This window comes from Electrophorus electricus, chromosome 4 (assembly GCF_013358815.1).
Source record: "Electrophorus electricus isolate fEleEle1 chromosome 4, fEleEle1.pri, whole genome shotgun sequence".
NCBI classification, from domain to species: domain Eukaryota; kingdom Metazoa; phylum Chordata; class Actinopteri; order Gymnotiformes; family Gymnotidae; genus Electrophorus; species Electrophorus electricus.
In genome coordinates, this window is record NC_049538.1 from 16,421,574 (window position 1) to 16,442,805 (window position 21,232).

General features: G+C 37.6%; 1 protein-coding gene across 2 annotated transcripts in view; it reads right to left on the reverse strand.

Moving 5' to 3' along the window:
* rasa2 (RAS p21 protein activator 2) overlaps positions 1-21,232 on the reverse strand; it is a 52,166-nt gene that overhangs the window by 14,111 nt on the left and 16,823 nt on the right. For both annotated transcript variants that reach the window (XM_035524923.1, XM_035524922.1), the window contains exons 6-22: positions 20,660-20,743; positions 20,168-20,240; positions 19,167-19,243; positions 16,480-16,581; positions 10,404-10,557; positions 10,166-10,314; positions 8,250-8,364; positions 7,899-7,973; positions 7,405-7,528; positions 7,128-7,234; positions 6,940-7,026; positions 6,728-6,805; positions 6,530-6,603; positions 6,289-6,395; positions 1,815-1,897; positions 1,436-1,644; positions 1,084-1,187 (exon numbers count right to left, since the gene is read on the reverse strand). In XM_035524923.1, coding sequence (XP_035380816.1) covers positions 1,084-1,187; positions 1,436-1,644; positions 1,815-1,897; positions 6,289-6,395; positions 6,530-6,603; positions 6,728-6,805; positions 6,940-7,026; positions 7,128-7,234; positions 7,405-7,528; positions 7,899-7,973; positions 8,250-8,364; positions 10,166-10,314; positions 10,404-10,557; positions 16,480-16,581; positions 19,167-19,243; positions 20,168-20,240; positions 20,660-20,743 — 1,802 coding nt within the window. The remainder of the gene's footprint in view (positions 1-1,083; positions 1,188-1,435; positions 1,645-1,814; positions 1,898-6,288; positions 6,396-6,529; positions 6,604-6,727; positions 6,806-6,939; positions 7,027-7,127; positions 7,235-7,404; positions 7,529-7,898; positions 7,974-8,249; positions 8,365-10,165; positions 10,315-10,403; positions 10,558-16,479; positions 16,582-19,166; positions 19,244-20,167; positions 20,241-20,659; positions 20,744-21,232) is intronic.

Here is a 21,232-nt window from a genome sequence, read left to right on the forward strand (position 1 = left end):
AATGGTTCAATAACAGATGATAATGTTTCTCTCTCCAATAGATTATACTTTCTGTTTACTTTAGGTCTCATTTTTAAAAATGTAGGCTGTTTATTTATTAAAAAAAATATTTGGTGGCTGTGTAGTTTTGCAGTAATGTTTATTCTGGGGGCTTTGCAGCAATAGGCTCTCTTATACCTGCACCAGTTAAAGGCATAAAACTGCACTAAACATTTGAGAAAGGTTTTAAAATAATAACATTTATTAAATTATTTAGAGTTTAATGTCTTACTTTGAACTTGATTTTAAATGAATACTGGTAAAATGATCAGTTAAGACTGCTACTGGCCAGAAAAAGGTGCTAATGATCAGTTATTGTATTGGCTAACAAAATTCAATATTGCTGCATCCCTAGCTGTAAAAAAGCAGAGGTAGTTGGAAAAAGACATGTGTCCATGCCTTGTCCTCTTTGGAATACAATCAACAGAAGTCCATTGTTTCAACTGAGAACTTTATTCCCTGTGTACAGGGTTGTGGCTGATGGTAGTTCTGCTCCTGAATTTCACCCATACCTACTTTTTTTGATAATCTGCCTGAGAGGATTCAGGCTTATCCAGAACAGCAGTGGCGACAGTGAATCTCCTTGATACATACCACACAGAGTGAGAAACATCCTGTTTCTCTGTGAACCTTGTGTAATTCCCTGAAATTTCGACTACATCTATCCCTCTATCTATAATACAATATAGATTTTAGGGTAGGCCATCAAGACTCCAAGTGAATATAACATGGCAGACTAATACAGTCTTATTCTATAGCAATATTAAGATTAATCTGTATTGTCATTGCTTACTACAAGGCAATGAAGTGCAGTCTTTGCATATCCCAGCTTCTTTTTTTGGAAGCTAGGGTCATTGTAGAGCACCCCTGGAGCCTTGCTCAACAGTGGCTGCAAGGTTGATCCAGGATTTGAACCCACAATCTTCTGACTGAATGGCCAAAGTCCTACCGACTAGGTTACCTCGACCACCATTGCTTCAAAAAGAACAGTGTGTCCAGAAAATGACCACTGAAAACTCATGAGGTCCACCAGGTCCCACTCACCCTCCATCTTCTGCAATCGGGGCAAACTGGTGTTGAATAGGGAGAAGATCCGCTCCGTTTCCCTATCACAATCAATCTCCAGCTGGATGTTAGCCAGGGTGGATCTACAGAACAAACCATATAGACACCCCCCCCCCCCCCACACACACACACACACACACACACACACACACACACACACACACACACACACACACACACACACACACACACACACACACACACACACACACACACACACACACACACACACACACACACACACACACACACACACACACACACACGTTTGTTTGCAGCATGGCAAATGCCAAAAATAAAACAAAAGGGGTGACAGTATATTATTTCATACGCAGTGCAGGGCTTGCAGCCTGGAACACTTTCCACAGTCCCCTTGCAGCAGAGCCACGCTCCATTCACATAGGCTGATGGGTGGAAAACGCTGAGTCGTTCAGGGTTACAGCGGCTAACCTGGTTCAGGACTTCTATCCACTCACTAGTCTCCACACAGTTACCAGCCTGCACATATAGAAGCTTCTCACTGTGGATTACCTGGTACATCTGTGGGGGGAAAAGCAGCAGAGAGCAAGTTTTAATAAAGTGTAACCTCTGGCAGTTGAATTCTGGAGGCATGGAGGACCCAGTACTGATGCCAAGGTGACCTCCCATTAAAAGGGCATGCACGCTCCTCTAATGAACCTGCTCAGAATTGCACACAGGCTGAAACTCACATTTTTACGGTTGAAGGCACCCTCATCCAGTTTTTCAACTCCCCGGATGTTTTGCACAGGAATGACACAGAGTGGATCCTTCCCTGCAAATACACAAATATATAGAGAAGAAGCAAATATATGTTTACCATTCTATAGGCACATTAAGATTCTCTATAAAAAATATTTAAAATAAACAACGTCCATGTGTGGGCCACTAAAAAACTATGTTGATTAGCTACATTTCACAGCATGTATTAAATAACACTTACCTACACAGCTAGCTAGAATAGTAATAACTTGGCCTCATTGGCCTCACCAGGCTAGCCTTCAATGCTAAACTAATAGCCTACCTTAGTGTCTGAGTGGTAAGCACTGAAAATCAGGAGATGGTGTTAGGCTTCATTCTCTCTCAGAGAGATGAGAATACTTGTCTGTGATTTGACATAGCTCACTCCATCCAGGTCATTGAATTGTCAATAGGCAGCACCATTAACTAACATTAGCTTAGCAAGATGTCGGAGCCTCAAACAACTTCCAAAATATACAATGTTTGTAATTGTAAAAAAGTTGTCAAAATCAGGAATGCCAGTGTTTATTAAACTGAAATCCACATCAGAAATCAAAAGCTGAACTTGTGTAGGTCAAAAATTCATAAAAATATGATGATCTTGTCTGACATGATTTCAAAGCAACAGAAAAAAAGTGACAAGTGAAGGCACATATCCGATAATTTGTTTTCCCCAATTTTCCGGCATTTCCTGCAAGACTGTCATGAGCGAGTGTGAGACATGTCTAGACTCTGATTTAACTTTTAAATCACATATTAAATGATATAGTAACAGTGAGTCAGGCAGGGGAGGCAGGGTCGAATGCAAGCGTGTAAGCGATAGTTTTTTATTAACATAATGGGTAGACATCTGGATAAACTTAAATTAACAGAGAAAGAAAACATAGGCTAATGGAACCTCAAAAGGGGAGACAAACAAAATGGAAAGAGACAATAAACCGAAAGCAAGTAAACTGAAAAAAGGAGTACAACGAGCAGGCTAACAATAGAAAAGCTCACAAGGGGAATAACAGGGTGCATATACAAAGAATGAAAATGGGGGAAACAAAACACAGGACTTAAGATACAGAGACTAACAATCATAACTAGGAACAGGTCAAAAACAATCAAGGGTGGAGAACCGAACAAGGAAGCAGAAATGGAAAAAACACAAAATAAGTAAGCACATGGAAGGATGTCACTATGGGATCTGCAATGCCCAGGAAGGGCAAAACCATTACATTTATTAAATGATTAAACGCTTGGAGTAATAATACAAGAACTTTAGATCCATACTTTTGATTTTTCTCAACAAATACTGTAATGTATTGCTCACAGAACTTCCAGCAAATACAATAAATAAATACAATAAACAACTTATACAATATATAAACAATTAATAAATTAACAGTTTGTTTTTTTGCCTTTGGTTATTAAGGTTGTTGACAATAGCTGTTTTTATATTTGTTTCTCATGCCTCTTTATCTGCACTCGTGTGAACATGAGCCTCACTTTAGTTTGTACTAAATACACATGTGCTTTATATTATTGGTTTGGTGTGACTCACTGTTATAAAACAATGTTAATATGTACATTCCTAAATGCTGGATTTGTTAACAGATGATAGTCACACTATTCTTTACTTGTTTGGCTTGTGAATGTCTCTGCATTTCTAAACAACAGTGAAATACAAGAGAAATATTGGCTTATTTGGTGCATTTTCCCCCATTTTTGTTAAGGACAATTTTAGTTACAATTAAAAGTTAACATATGATGCATTGTATTCTTTTAAAACTGCTTGCTCCTTACTTAGTTTCATGCTTACATATCTCAGTGACTAGGGCCAAGCATCACAGAAAAACTCACCAGGAATAATCAATGCTCTTGAGAAAGAGAAGGGGAGATTCTCTTTATGCTTTGGCTATTCCTGAGAAAATACCACATCCAATTCAAGTACTGAAACACATGCACACAAAAATAAAAAGTCATATGCTGCTGCATACACCCACACCCACACAAACTGTACTCTTTGCATGAAGAATGGAAGCATTGAGCGAAAAGAGCTTGGTAAGGAAAGAAATAAGGGGGGAATCAATCAAGAGTTTCTGTACTAGAAATCTCTACAATCAAATTTGACTACATATTTATTGTGTCTGCCATCATCAAACTCACAAAATGGACAGAACAGGGGTAGAGGAATGTCTACTGTACAGAAATCTGAAAACCTTTTGCTTGCTAAGCAGCAACTTGGTTTATGGAAGAGTGATAACTCCAGAGTGCACTGGCAGTACAGAACTTCTTACCTATTGAGAAACTGGCTTGCTATGTCATATACTTCACAAATGTTTGAGAAACAAGTGACTGCAATTATTCATCCAGTGTCCTTAACATCATTAAAACTTGTTGCTGCACCTGGCCCCTAATGATCCTGCAAGCGGTTACGATCTGCATACCCAAACAAATCACTTAATAGCACTGAATATTTGTAAAGTACAGTACATCTATAACATAACATTTCTTAGAAGTAATACAAACACCTGCTTACTGATTCTCAGCTGTTTACATGCATCCATTGGCCAGAAATCTCAGGCTGAATACACCATGGTTTTTTGGTAAATTTCCACAACAATCACACCTGTCCTTTTAAAACATGCTTCCGGTATAAGATAACTTCAGATTGCCATAGAACATTCAATTACCATCAAAGTAACTGCATGACATGTTAAAAAGTATATAAAATGCTAGTAAAGTTCTTTATTTGCTTGTTCACTTCTTTGCGCAAAAACGTGTTCCTGTCCTTTGTAAATTCCTGATTCACCAGGGTCTTGTCTAATAAAAATGTAACACTTTTGAACATACACATGAAATTACTCAGGAAATTACTCCGGAGGTACACAGTATTTTCCACTAGTTGTCCTAGACATCTTCAAAGTGTGCAAAACCTCTCCAAATGTCAGTCACTATACATCGTGTGTGCATGATTGTTGTGATGTTTTAGTAACAAGAATGCTCAACAAATTAATAAAAGTCCATTTTAGCTTCATAGCATCATAGTTATTAAGGGAAAATACTGTAATACTGTAAATGCTGGGGAAAATACTGTAAATGCTGTAATATTGTAAAGAAATAGTGTTCTCATTTATACTTACAATTTGTAGCAGGATTATGAATTTTTACAGCATTGGATGGAAACATCCAGTGATCTGTGATGCAAACATCGTAGATAGTCCATGCTAGATGCCACTAACTGTCTCTCAGCTTCCAGCTCATAACTGTACCCAAACAACTCCACACAACCTTCAACTAAAATAAGCATGATCAAAACATTATTCACTAAAAACAGTATCCATGACTGCATCAGTTTCGCCAAACAGTGTCACATGCATGCACTACACTTTATCTGATTACAACACACAAGCGATGTTTTGCTGTGCACACGGCTCTAAGTCACACAGTGGGTGACCATATAAGGCTAGTGAGGTGTCTACATTATCGTCTAAGTGTCCTCCATTTGTGGAAACAGCTGCCAATCATGCCGATTGCACCTGGAATATACTTGTGAAGTAATTGGATAGGGCCCCCTTCCCCCTTAACGCCTTGGTAATAAGTGTGAACGAGCATCAGTCAAAGAACACAATTCTTTATGGCCCAACAGCAACCACGGAATCTAAGAAAGGAGGGTGTTGGCTGTCTATTTGGGAACACTGCTATGTGAGTAACGTGCATTTTGTGTTATCTTATTTACATATCTCAGCAAGCTAGCTTGCTTATTTTGTGTTAGGTTACAAAGGAAAGGAACATGTGTTTTTATACAAAGACATGAGCAAGCAAATGAACTTTATTACCATTCTATATACTATTTAAACAGGTCACGCAGTTGCTTTGATGATAATTGAATTTTCTATGACAAAATCTGTACTGAAATCAGATTTGGTGTATTCGGGTGTTCTGGTGTAGGCTGTATTCAGCGTAGGATTTCTGGCGAAATGCATGTAGATGGCTGAAGAACGGTAAGCAAGTACTTATAGTAGTGCTAAGAAATGTTATGTTGTTAGTTGTTGTACTGTATTTAAAGAACATTCAATGCCATCAAGTGATGTATGAGATTATACCAGATTGGGCCTGCTGTAGAAGGCACAGATGCAGTAGGAGGTTAAAGCCAACATTTTAAGAGGTTTCCTTTGCTTATGGCCTAGAGGTTTGTGCATGAGGGTGTGTGGAAAAGAGCCTTTGAGGGCATCTAGATATGTACTATAATAGCACTTGTGTTTGAAACCATTGAACCACAGATAAATATTTAGATTTGCAAAAGTGCACATGCATGAAACTATGCCTTTGGTGGCCTTCTGCATCTCCTGATTTTAACATGCTCTTCCAGACTCTGTATGGGAAGGCTGCCATGAAAGCAGACATATGCTGTGTTGGCGCGAGCATATAGTCAATCACCTTTTTGCTTATGGTACGACAGCTGCCGATTGGTGACTTGAAGCCAACGTTTCTGGAAATTCTTTTTCCCCAGACGCTTTTTACCTTGGGTTCGCTTATATACCTCTCTGAAGACAGACACACACAATGTTTTATTTTATTTTTTTTAAATAACATAAAACCACTGGTGCTACTCATTGCTCACGTTTTGAAGCTTCATCTACAACAGTGTGTTTCAATGTTCAAGTGTCTGATGACTAACCCTTCCTTGAGCACAACTGAGTCCTCCACACCACTCGTTCCTTTGCTTATGTTCGAGGAGATATCATCTAAAAACTAAAGCAGGAGAATGGGAAAAAACAAGAGCAATTAGCACAGTTGATGTATACTTGCAGCCTTCAGCACACAGCAAAATATTGTACATATTCTTGTGTCAGTATAGCAAAACAGTAAATCTTACCTTTTTAACTTTTTCTATACATTTATCTTCTTGGAATAATTTGAAGAAATCATACATGTATGATTCTTTAAAACTAGACTGTCAAACAAACAAATAAACAGTTAGGAAAAAACAAACAAACAAAAAAAAACAGTTAGGAGAGACATGCATAGCCTCAATACTGCTCTTTGTGTTCATTTGTCTGTGTGTCTACACTATTTATGTATTTTTACCAGTTTGCTTTTTGACAGACTGCTCCAGCTGCCCAGAGTCTGGATGGTTTTAGAGATGAGGGTGAGAGTTCGGGACATGTCGGGGTCCTGACAGATTGTACACAATAACAGCAAAAGCAAACAAACAAATCATTAAAAATACAAATGTGTCTGTGCATGTCTATGTGTGTGTGTAATGAAACACTTACTGGATGGTGTGGTCGGAGCTGGAATGTGTGAGGAGACAGAACAGCCACAGCGAAAAACCTCAAAAACACAAAGCTACTGACTGCAGAGTACTGGACATGAGGGTCTCCTAGAACGAGAGAGTGTGAGAGCAAGACAGAAAAATTGTGTCAGTCTTCGGTTCCTCCTAGTGTTTTCTCGATGACATTGCAGGTTATGGCTATTAGTCCACTGCAGGTTTAAAATTTTACCCATTGCAAAGACATAAGTAGGATTGCTATAGTTTTACATTTCTCTCACCAGGAAAGCGATTGCAGGCGAGTTGGCGGAGAGCCCTAAACATATCGCACATGAGTGGGGGACAACTGGCACTGGATTGGGTGATTGAGGAGAACACCTTTTGAACATAGCCCTGCAGATTCTCCTGAAGACCCCAACACAGACACACACAAACACAAACAATAACAAACACATAAATATAAGAAACTTTAAAAAGGTAAATTAGGAGAATATAAAGCATTTTTAAACAATAGATGATGTCACAAAGCAACTATACAGGGAAAATGGTCAAGACCAAAACCAAAGGCAACAGTGGCAAAAATTCCCTATATGGCATATTGGGGGAAAAAAAACAAACTTTTGACTCTGAGCCAGAGTCAAAAGGGAACCTATCCTCATTGGGCAACACTGGATAGCAGCATTCATAAATAACTCAGTAAATAAAGACAGTCCAATAACAGTAAATTATAATCTCTCTTTGTGATTTTTGTAAGTATCAATTTCAAAGACCTTACCTTGTTGACCTCCACATTGTCCCCCTCTTTCAATTTGATGGGATCAATCTCACAGGACTTACTGGATTCACAAATCTGTAGACATAGGTAACAAATTTAGTTTAAAACTGGCACAGCTGTCACAGGTTCTGATACAGTGTAAATGGCTCTAACCACACAATTTACATAGCCCTGCCTAACTGCAAAAACACCATCTAACATCTAGTGTAAAGCTTCAGAACTAGAGTGATTGGCATAGTGTTGGCAGTTCGTATAACTTGGACGCTGAAGCTGCTGTGCATGCATGATTTCTGCCTGTTAACAGGCCTGACCAAACCCTATCTTTCAGTGCTAAATGTCTAAGGAGATTACCTCATCCAGCACAGGTTTGAGTGTGATGGTGAGATAGCTCCGCCCCACCAACTTCATCATGTCGTCGATACCACGTGTCGCTAGAGAATTTCCCCGAAAAATGGTATTAGCCTCTCTGCAGAGAGGAAGAGAAAGTGTTAGCATGTGTATGTGCATCTGTATATATATAAAAAAAATAAATAAAGAAAATTAAAAAAAAAACCACCTAAAAAACAAAACCCAAACCACAAACTTTTTGGAAATGCCTACCTTGAACCTACACTTTCTGGCCACTCTGTTGGGAACATCTATTAGGTACAATACTGCAGTGCTGCTCACATAACAGCAGCATGGTAGTGGGTGCTATAGTGGTATTAGTGCATCAGGTACAGCAGTGTGTGACAGCAGTGGTCTAGTGATCAGAAACTAACCATTGAGTTAGAGAATGGAAAACTATGACATCCTTTTTGTGCCATCTAGTTTTGGCAGGAAAACACAGGGTGGAAAATATGCAGGTTAACATTTTGTGTGCGTAAATATCCCAATTGTGAGCATAAATGTGAAAGTCACAAGCACAGAATAATGTTGTGCGCATTTATCAATGTTGCGTTCATTCTTCAATTTTTACTATTGATTTGATCATTGTCCTCGTGCAACAAGCCCATTTCCTTATGGAGGACGAGGAACTTAGACAGTTGAGTTAGCTAGGCTATTTTATAATAATAACTTAGTCAAGCCTAATACTTTTGTTTCTGAAACAAACAGACGTTAAGGAAGGGCTTTCCAGGCAGTGGGACTAAAAGGTTTTGCTTCCAAAGTGAACAGTTTAGTGTATAAAAAGAAAGTTGGCCTATGCCAGTGGATCTAAGTGAATGGGTTGATGTTTAGGGATGAAGAATTTGAGGTATGTAGGAGGGTACAATGCCATTCAGGGATTTCCATGTGATGACAAGGAGTTAAATACAGCCAACTGTAGGAAGCCAATGTAGCTGCAAGAAAGCAGAAGTAATGTGTGCATATTTCTTTTATTTTTTTATCCAGCTGCTGGACTTTAGATGGGCTGCAATTTATTGAGGTATTTAGCAGGAGGAACCAGAGAATAAGAAGTTATAGTAATCTAGACAAGGGGATGATGAATACACTGACTGAATCATGAAAACACAGAGGGGAGTAGACAAAGTTGTGAGGGTGTAAGAATTCTGCTTTAGTTACAGAGTTTATATGTGTTTGGAAGAGGACTGTGGGGTCACATTTAACTCTCAGGTTATTAATCTTTTGAGGGGACATCTGAAGAAGTATGAAAAGATGGACATCAACCCTAGAAAGAGCTGCTTTTGAACCCTATAAACATGACCTCAGTTCTATCAGGGTTTAACTTGAAATTTGATGCCATTCAGTGCTTGATATCTTGAAGGCAGTCTAACAGAGGCAAACACAGGAAAAGTAGCAGTGGGTTAAGGGTTACAATTTTGAGTGCCATCAGCATAGAAATGGAACTGCAGACCATTATACTCAATAGCAGAGCAGAACAGCATGAGAATTATTACTGCAAAAAGAGACAAAATGCAGTCTTTCAGAGAGGCAGGGCCTAAACCACACTAAAACAGTATCACTGATTCTTAAATTAAAGTGAAAATGAAGAGGGGTACTGTGATTAACTGCATCAAACAGCACAGACATTCCCCAAGACCTTTGCAAAATTAGAAAGACTGACTATAGAGGAACCTGATTTTAGAGGGAGAAGAACCAGGCCAGAAACCAGAGAACTGTTCACAAGATTAAAAATGAGAGGACTAGAAAAGGAAACATGATGCTAGATTTGAGATATTGCATTTTATAATTAGTTCATAAAGGTATACTGGGCCAGTGAGAGTGAAAATGAATAAAGGACTGAAGCTACATGTGTTGATGCAGGTGGACACACACACGTTACTCACTGTGTATTCTCCAGCTCTAAAGCAGCTATAGTAGTGAGAAAAGGCAGCAGCCTGTTGTGATGTAGCAATAGTCGAACTACAGGCAGTGAAGCATCATTCCGATCCCTACACACATCCCACAGAATATGTGCGGCAGATGCTGAGATCGGCTAGAGAGAGAGAGAGAAAATTAGACATATTCTTAAAAACACAAACAGTGACAAGGACAAATTTCAGTGTGGGTCCTCCATGTAGCTACCTTAACATCAGGTGATTTGAGCAGCAGGTCACGCAGAGCCTCGTAACAGGTGGCTGGAAGAACATTGTCCTCAGTGTAGTTGACATTCAGCCGCAGGGAGCCCAGGTCATCAGGCTTAGCTTTCGTCCCATTGCCTCTCGGCTGCAGCAGATACCTATTGCACACCAATGCAGACAACGACACCCACACTCAGTGCACATGTAGTGGCTACATTTATATGCAGCCTGATAATCCATTAATAATCTGACTAATATCTCAATTGAAACAGAATTATATCCTTGTATATACCTTAAATAGAATAGACTACACTGATTAAGGCCACTGCGAATATGGTTTCTATCTGACTAAAAAAGTAATGTAAAAAAAATTAAAAAATTTAAAAATCAGAAAACAGAAAAATAGCCACATAAATGCCAGTATCTGATTACATTTCTCATCAGAAAATGTCATTCTGTACATGTCCATCTGCATCATAATGAAAGGAGACAAAGTTTATGCTTCAAACGTTAAAATATTAAAAATATTGGATGAAATGGATGACCATAAACTTGCAATAACAAGTTGTGCAGATAAAGTATAAGACCAAAGGAACAGGTTGACATTAACTGAAAAGCAAATTAAAATATTCCCTCACAGAATGTTACAGGATATGAGGTTAACCTCTTGCCCCATCTTTAATACTTAATACTTACAAATGCAGTACACATTCTTAAGTCTGCCATAATTTAAAATAATTAACCTCTTGAAAATACAAATACATCATCTTAATAACCAGGTAACATACTGTTGTTCACCTCACACTGATTGGATTCATGTGCTACTCATTGTCATGGTAACAAGCAGCATTCTATGCATGGGTGTGATTTTGGATCTGATTACTTGTTTACTTGTAGTGTGCATGTAAGGGGATGTTTTTATCAGATTGTTGAGTAGTGTGTGCATATAAAACAGCTCAGTCTCAATTTATTCAACTGGATTGGCAAAAATATCTGCACATAAACATAGCCAAATGTGTAACAGTTCAGACGAAGCTGACTTGCTACACAGCTCAATGGAATATTCTAATAGGTAACCGTGGCCAATGTTCATTTTTTAAATTGACGATGACTGACAAAATTAAGTCTAACATTTTGAAACAATTTCCATATGTTCAATGGACAAATGAAACAGACATACTTCAACACACAAACACTACTACTTAGTGCAGAAACTGGCTGTAACCAAAATACTACAGTGGTACTTTTTGGTTTGTGGACCTTTAGAATTTTTTTTTTATGCATAAGTGACTGATAATACAGCAATATCATCATCAAATTTCCAGTCATAAAAGTTGATAAAGAGATCCCAATTAAACAAATAAGACAAATATACAAATATACATGGTCACTTATCTATTGAGGAAAATAACACATTTTATGTCTGAGTGGCAAAAGTATGTGAAGCTCTAAGATTAGCAGTTCATTTGAACATGAAATTAGATTCAGGTGTTTTCAATCAATGGGATGACAATCGGGTGCAAGAGGGAACTATCAAAATCTCACATTCACAACACGTAAGTGGAAGTGGTTTTAATGCTCATCAACCTAGTTTATAAAACTATAACTAAAGAGCTTGGATTCTACCAGTATACAGTCACACATATTGTGCACAAATGGGGGACATTCAATATCATCGTTACACTCCCCAAGATTAGTCAACAAAAAAAGATCACTCCAACAGCATTGCATGTAATAGTTCACAAAGTCACAAAGGAATCCAGGGTAACTTCTAAGCAACTAAAGCCCTCTCATATTGGCTTGTATTAAAAGTTCATGAGTCCACCATCAAGAGAACACTGAACAACAATGGTGTGCATGGCAGGTTTGCAAGGAGATAGCCACTGCTTTCCAAAAAGAACACCAGAATGCTCTTGGAAAAATTGTTTTGTGGACAGATGAGACAAATAGAACTTTTTGTTTTAAATGAGCAATGTTATGCCTGGGGGGGGAAAAAAAACAAAAAAACACTGCATTCCATCTTAAGAACCTTATCCGTGAAATATTGCGGTGATATCATGCTTTCAGTCCATTTGCTGCATTTGGGCCAGGATGGCTTGCCATATCAAATTCTATAAGAAAATGTCATCTGTACATGAACAGACTCTCAAAACAATGCAACAAGAAAACAAACCTAAAACAAGTTGATCTACCAAAGAATGGTTAAAGAAGAATAAAGTTAATGTTTTGGAATGGCCAAGTCAAAATCCTGACCTTAATCCAGTAGGAATACTGTGGTACATGAAGTATCTGAAGCGACCACTTCATGTGAAGAAAACCACCAGCATCTCAGGGTTGAAGCTGTTTGGTATGGAGGAATGGGCAAAAAGTCCTCCAAGCCAATATGCAAGACTTATCAATTACCAGAAATGTATGGGGTCGTACCAAATACTAAATACAAAGGTTCACATATTTTTGGCAGTCACAGATATTGGATCATTTTCCTCAATAAATAAATGACCAAATATAATGTTTGTGACATTTGTTGTATTGGGTTCTATTTATCTACTTCTCATTACATTTTAGGTCATTTAAGCAGAAATATAGCACATTCTAACAGGTCCCCAAACCTTCAAGCCTCTGGGTATATACTTATAGTATAAACCATATGCATTCAAAATTTTATAGCATTCAAACAATAATTTGTTAATCAATGAAGGGATACGTAACTCTAAATACTTTGCTGTTAACTGATAACTGCTAGCTACCTAGCCTCACAGTAAATGAAAATGTGCGATTTAAAGCTGATGTGATGATGAAGTGACTAATTTTAAAAAAAACTTCAGCTAAACTTTGCCCTGATAGCCATCACTGAAAGAGTTCATCTGAGGGGCAAAAAAAGTCTCAGTGACTGCATTCAGAAACTAAAAATTTTAACAAGGTTCAGTTGTATTAACCAATCAGGAAACGTTTGGTCATCCTCCCTGTCCGTTAACCTCTGTGTGCACCTCCAACTTTAACCCCCCAAGTGCACCTACAGCTTTAAGCTCATTTTTGAATTTGTATTTGTTCACTAACAATAGTTATCTAAAATTGTACATATAGCATAAATATCATTCAGGATTTAAACTGAAGTAGACACTCCAAGACATGCGTTTACATCCGGGTATTTTCATCATTTAGGTTCCATTTGAGCTCATCTAATAGAAAAGAAAATGTCAAAGAAATTAAAAAGTGACTTCTTTTTGGGGTTTCATTTTTAGGAGATTCATTTTTAGTCATGGTATACATTACTTGATTCACCAGGGTCTTGTCAAATAAAGTGAACAATTTTGAGTATATACTTGAAATTACTCAGGAGCTAGACAATATTTTCCTTTAGGTGTCCTACACATCTCCAAAGTGCAAAAACCTCTCCAGTCACTATACAGCGAGTGTGCAATATTTATTTTTTGCTAAAACATCACAACAATGTTTGATGTTAGATTTTTGTCCAAGTGTCCTATTTGTGGAAACAGCTGCCAAATCACCCCAATTGAGCCTGGAAAACACTTGCAGATCAATTTGTCATGGTAATTGAATTTTCTATGACACATTCTGAAGTTATCTTATACCGGAAGCATTTCTTAAAAGGCAATTTAAAGGGACAGGTATGATCACTGTGTAAATAAAAAGCAAAAACATGATGCATTTAGTGTGGGATGTCTGGCAAACAGTTGCATTTAGATTGCTGAAAACTGGAACTGAGGTAGTTATACTAATTCTAAGAAATTTCATGTGGATAGATAGACTGTATGTTAAGAATATTTGATGCTAACAAGTGATTAGTTTTAGTATGCCAAAACGGGGGTGCGTGTTCAGGTTAACCATTTTGTTTGCTCAAAAATTATTTATTTGGATTGCTTTTTTTTGTGCATGTCAAAAGAAATGTTTTGAGAATTAGCTATGCATAATGTACAGTCATCTGGTCAATATTGCAAAATACAAGCCTCCAGCACAATATAAACATTGGTGTTAATTAACCTTGGCACAGACCTCAAATTTGACTGAATGCAGTCCTTTGGCCAGTACACTGTAAAACTGCAAATATTTTAAATGTAACTTTTCATTGTTGATTTCAATAGATATACTTTAATTACTTAAAACATGATTACTTCCTATGGCTGTTTGTGTTTGAAAAAGCAGGATCTGCTTGCACTTGAAATAAAGCCAAGAATCAATTCCCTCACCATAATCTCACCTCACCTCCACATCATCTACTCATCAATGCACAATGCACCAGTTGGGAACGACCACCCCACATGACTGTTTTTCATAACAGCACCACATCAGTAGTGCTGGGTCAAAAACAGTTGTATTTCTATAGTGTGTTGGTCAGAACACAATTCTATATGTTGAACTTTATAATTGAATGTCAACTTCATGTTTTGGTTGGCTGAAGTAACCCAATGCAGATTCCACATGGGAAAAAAATCTGCTTTACGGAAACTGAAGGTGTGCATACATGTTCACATGTTCCATGCAAAAGTTCACCCACTCTAGACTCACTGCTTCTATTCAAAACATTCAAATCAGCATCAACAGGTTCCCTCATCACTTCATTCCAGTAACAAACATGCATACAAACACATGCGCGCACACTCACGTACACGCGCGCGCGCACGTTGTTTACACAACTCTACCAGCAGGACCTTGTGCTCAAAGCAGCCTGAGGACACAAGGAACATGGAAGGGGCAAACCGAAATGACACACTCCTGAGACTCTTCACTCTTCTTACAAGTTGTCAAAAATAGTACTACTATACACAAAGCAGCTCAGCTAACAGTATCTGCATTCAGTAAGCCACAGGAGAGAAATCTCTGGGTTCCCAACTCCATCATGTAACCGGGCCCGCTATACCCTCAGAGAGGGAACAACATATTCTAAAAATATTTTTAAAAGTCATCAGTTATAATATTATCAATTTTTTATTTCACAATTAACATCTAAACAAATATAAATTTAAACCTGCATATTCTGTTTGTGTTTGAACGTGAAGGAATAATGAAAGAAGCCCCTTTGTCTCCCTATTCTGGCATCTTTTCACTTGCTGGAAAGAATGTTGGTAATTGGTAGCCCAGCTATAAATTTACAGAGGGCTGAGCAATAGTAAGACATTGAAAGAATATTTTCAAACGGCAGTAAAATTGACCAATCATGTCTCTAAATGGGTGTGATTTGTCTCTAATGTCATGACTTCTGCCCACTGTGGGAGACATGAATCACAAGCAAAAAACAGATAAACAAAAAATAGCCAGCTTGCAACTAGATTGTTGATTAGTGATAAAGTGAGTACTGCTAGTGAGGACATTGTTGAGAATTTATCATAGCTGTTTTCTAACCTTTTAATGAAAAGCTGGAAATTATGCATGAAGTTTCCCAAATAAACCGTAACATTTATATTCAGAGTATCAATCTAATAACATCTTATTTATTAACAATATTGATCGTTCAGGTGGTTGGTTCCATTCAATATCCATGGTTTTGCTGCTAATCTCTCAGTAATAGCATCTTGGCTGTGTCATGACGTTAAGGCTTTTAAGAAATTTTGTGGGGGTGGCAGTCTTGCTTTTTGCACACTAGCCCATTGTCTTCATATGCCATGGAAATGCACACGCAGCTTGTATGATGTGATTATTTGTAAGGAGGATTTGCATTTTGCTTTTAAAATCTGTTGTTTTTTGTTTTGGTGATAACTCACCCTCTCGGTGATGTTTGTTCTAGGAGATGTCACAGTAAGCTAGGCTGGTAGTTTTTTGTCTTTCTTCAGGCGAGGGAAAGGGGTAAGAGTACCAAGATTTTTAAGAGTAACAAACCATGACTCTTAAATACACACTGTGACATCAACCATGTCTGCTTATCCATGTGACTGTCAAGATAAGTAAAGCTGCAAGCTGACTGGCTTATGACCCCTTTTCATTGGTTTATGAGCATAATTCACTCCGACTGCTTGCCAGAACACATTCCACATTACTATAAGCTGCTGAGTTTACAAACACACATAAATGAATGATTGCTTCTTGTGCAAGTAGTTGCTCACATACAGACACCACTTTCTCACCATGCTTTATGTACAAGATTGTTTCTCAGGATCTTGAGTGATACTCTTGTTTCCCCCAAGAACACATCCTGGGCCAAATTACCATTATTCCACAACTCCACCCTGAGAGAGAGAGAGAGAGAGAGAGAGAGAGAGAGAGAGAGAGAGAGAGAGAGAGAGAGAGAGAGAGAGAGAGAGAGAGAGAATAAATGAGTTGAATTAATTAATTTCATATGAAAGACAAAGTGGAAGTAAAAAAAAGTTTTAATTTGAATAAATGGTATGGGTGTAAATTTTGATCAAAATGAATGTACTTATTGTGAATGTAATTAATTTTTAAAGCATGAATTTTATAGGCAATCCAAAAAGCACATTTTAATAAGTGGCAAAAATTCAAAACATGAAGCATAGCTTTGTTTAAGCCACATCAAATGTATTTTAATGCAATTTCAAAGGAAAAGAAGACAACAGTTAAGGTTTCAGGGAACCACAAAAGACCTTGGATTTCAGGCAATCACATTTCCACTTGAATTGCCAATTGAACTGCCAACCAGAGCATCCATTAAACAAAAAGCCTAGATGGGCAGTTAAATAGATAGTAAATAGAACAAGTATTTTTATAATGCAGTTTAAAGCTGGGAACAACTTGGGTAATTTTCATAACTAGCTAATATGGCAGTTATGTTGTTTCGCAGTCCAAATATAGATGTTAGTAGTCGGTAAAGGTAGAGATAGGTAGACAGTTTGTTACAGCAGTTTAGGAAAAGATTGAAAACAAAGTAAGCCCTAAAACAAATGATTTAAACTAATTATTTGCTAAACTTATCTAGTGACAGAAATCAGAATATTGCGATGGAAAAGAATGTCATTATGTTCCACCTACCTTCACTTATAAACCATGAGAACACTGCTTCAAACTACAGCAGCAGGCTCTTTACTTCAACCATTTTAAAAAATCGTACCTAGTTAATAAAACATTTAACATTTAAAATGTTATTATTATTATTATTATTGTATTTTATACCTTTATATTGCAGAATCATAACCGGTAACCATTACATCCCTAAACTTGAGAAACAAACTGAGAACTGTGTATCAATCCGAAAAAGAAAAAAAAAAACAGATTTTTTTGTATTTGTGGGGGGTGCCGGGTTACAGTAAAGACTGGGCCAAGATATAGTCCATGCGTTAACTTGTATTTAACTGGTGCCTGTGTACTATGCCAGACATTCTTTAGCTGACTGATTCCACCATACACCCAGACTACCCTTGTCTCAATCAACTTAAGCATTTAAAAGCAATTAGTTGTTAAGAGTGTATAAGAATTTTTATGGTTGCTCAATAGTCTCAAATCTGAAATATGCAAACTTCATAGCGAATTATTTTTGTGAATTTTTTATAGGTCTTTTGGTCCTAAACTGGAGAGATAATTATTACACAAGTGAGTGTGATGCACTTGAGTGTGATAAAAGGGAGGTTTGTGGAGGTGCTTAGCATGCTGAGTAACAAATTAATTTAGTTCAAATAGAGGTTTTTTGAAGTACAGGGATTTATTACAAGGACCTGGGCACAATATATGGCAGCTACATCACAAGCACATCTTTGGCTTTATGCATGTGCTCATGATACAACTAGACCACTACTGATACTACATACTTGATTTTTATGTTGCTTTGGTGGGAAGCCATTCAAATACTTTACCTTTAACCTTCATTCATCATTTTCCTTCTGAAACTGATTTATCAAAATAGAATTTGGTTGAATAGAAGAACTTGTTTGATGTTTTAAGTTTAAGTTTGTGGTGGTACTTTTTTTTTTTTTTTAAAGAAAGAATTAAAATTGAAACCTCTAAATATTTTTGAAATATAAAAATAATAAACAAAGTTACATTCACAATAAATGTATTCAACTTCACTGATCTTCATATACATTATAAAAATTCTAAATATAGAATCCAAACATCCTCACATGCAACCTTCAGGCCAAGGTATCTCTGTCAGGACCCAGAAATATATGTCACTCATCAGTTTTTAACTGACTATTAGTAAGAAACCCCCACACACAAACACACAAGCACACCTCTCCAAACATTTATTAGGTTAGTCATGTCTGGTCACAGATAAAGTATGCTGAGAAGTGAGAGGCTCTGGACACTACACACATGCACACAATTAAAAGCACACACAAACAAAGATACAGAACATCATCCAAACACCTTAATTTACCCTCTCCCACCCCACCAAACATACCCACAACCAAATGCACACAACATTTCCCTGTGTCAAGTCATTGCCATGCCCACTCTTACCTGTGTGCTTTGGCAGAGAGCTTTGGGGCAGTTTGGAGAGAGAGAGGCATTCATCACAGCTCCAACACCACAGTTTACAGTTACCCAATCAGCCCCAAACAGCCCTGTCCCATCTGGCCTCTTTCCCACTCAGGACCCCATAGCTCACAGACTGACGTGTTAACACCAAAAACATACACAATGTAGCCTAGATACTGATTTACAGTCTTAGTTACTTCATTTACTTTTCTATAAGATTTCAACGATTGACATGATTTTGGAAAGAACAGCTAAACATATGCCAGACCATGCAAACATCTCAGAAACTCAGAATGTCTAAAGAAAAGAAGTGACAGAAGGTGAGGGACAAAATGTGTGAACAAGAGAAGATAAAAACTAAAAAATATGACAAAAAACCCACTTGATCTCCATTTTCTCAATATCCTCCTCTTCAACCTGGAAGTGTGACTTTTTGCCATAGCTGCTTGACCTGGATACCTGTACACCATAAAGTTTCATTCAGTAATGATTTTAGGCCAATGAAAGCTGGGCTCTCCCCATATTTTCCAAAATTTACTTCCTTTGTGGTGTATAATAGATTCATTGAACTGTAACAGAAAACGTATTATCTGGTAATAACTTAAAATATGGAAGAAATGTAACATTCAATGAAAGAGAAAATGCTTGAAGAAAAGTATTTTTCTTTTTAAAAAAAAAAAGAATTATTGGCACCCCTATAATTTCATATAGGGAAAACTTCACATTTAGCAATCTTAAAGAACTTGTCACCTACATACTAACAGGCTATGTGGAAGGCAATCAAATCATAAATGTGAGCTGGAGTTTGTTAAATGTTTAAATGTCATATGACCTTTTCTTACAGCTGGGTTTCATGTTTCTAAGACAAAAAAACTAGAAATTGCTGCCTATAGATGCCACAAGAGAATTTGGTGTAACAGAAGGAAGAGTGGCTAAGGGCTTTGTGACTTCTCACAAGGAGCCATCCATAATGCCAAATTTCCATAATGTCACAGCCAGAGAGCACAACCAGAGGACACAGTGGTTCTGTTCCTCTCCTGTCAATATATATTTGTGATGACCAATCACAGGCATCTGAAGACTCACATACACAGACATTGACAGCGAGCGTGTGTGTGTCCCCCCAAAACGGTCTGATAGTGCAGGGCCCTCTGGGGAACTTTAGGCTACATGGGATCATAGATCCAAGTTCTATGGCCATGGCCATTTTTAAAGCAAACTTGCCTTATATTCTAGCAGATCAAAGAGTACATTTGGCATTTTTATTAACATTTGACAGAAATTAAATGACGATTATCCTGGTTTGTTCAGGGTGAATAAGAGTGCCAATAATTCCGGAGGGCAATAGGGAAATGCGTCTGTCCATAAATGACAGCCATTTACCTCAAAGAAAAATGTTTCTTCAAACTGAGGATCACTGGTTTTCTTCTTCACTTTAGTCTTCCTCTGATCAGACCTAAGTGAACAAAAACAGAATGAACAGAAGAAAATACTGAAATAAGCTAGTGTTTGTGTGCTACAGTCAATCTGTTAGTTGTGAGTTCACACTTTACTGTGGCTTTGTTTACCACTTCCTTTACACAAGTTTACATACCTTTCTGCAAACTTTACATAAAAACTTCCTTCTCACTTTCCATAAACATATTTGTGCATACGTCAGCTCATAGCTTTCCTTTGTAGTAATTGTCTTTGTTATGGAAAGTTTCATCACCTCTCTTTTGTAACAAGCGTAAACACACAGTTGGAGTGCAGGAGGGATGGTGAGAGCATTCAGTTACTTTCTGGTCTAGAACAGCCTCAGTAATCTGCCACTGACTACATATGCATTGGAGATTGAGAGAGAAAATGTGTGCATTCCAGTACGCATGTACTTACCTAGCAGGACCCATGAGTGTTACAGTGGCAAAAGGGTCGCAATTCTGCCCACTTATTAAAGGTAAGCCATGGCACTCAATTATTCTACAAAGAAAATCCAAACAACCACCACCACACACACACACACACACACACACACACACACACACACACACACACACACACACACCTTAGTTAGCAAACCAGTAAGTTTGATTAAAAGCAATATTTAATTATGACAAACTGAATCTTACAATTTCTGAATAGCATTGTAAATAATTAAAAAGGTACAAAAATGTTAGGATGCAGGCAAACTGTAGCCACGCCTTAATCCCCCAGCGAATGAATAAATGAATGGCAGAAGGATAAAAAGAAAAGGAAAAGTGAAAGTGAGACATTCAGATGGGAAAGTAGAAATTTTGCTACAGCAGGCTGCCATGTCACATATGTAGCAGTCAACCTCAGTGATAAACCAGTAATAAGTTAACAAATACGTGCCAGCCAACACAAGGGAGAAAATAAAATGAGCAATTTTAACAGTGACGCTGAAACAGAAGGACAGTAGCACAGACTTCCTGCTATGATGGCTTCACT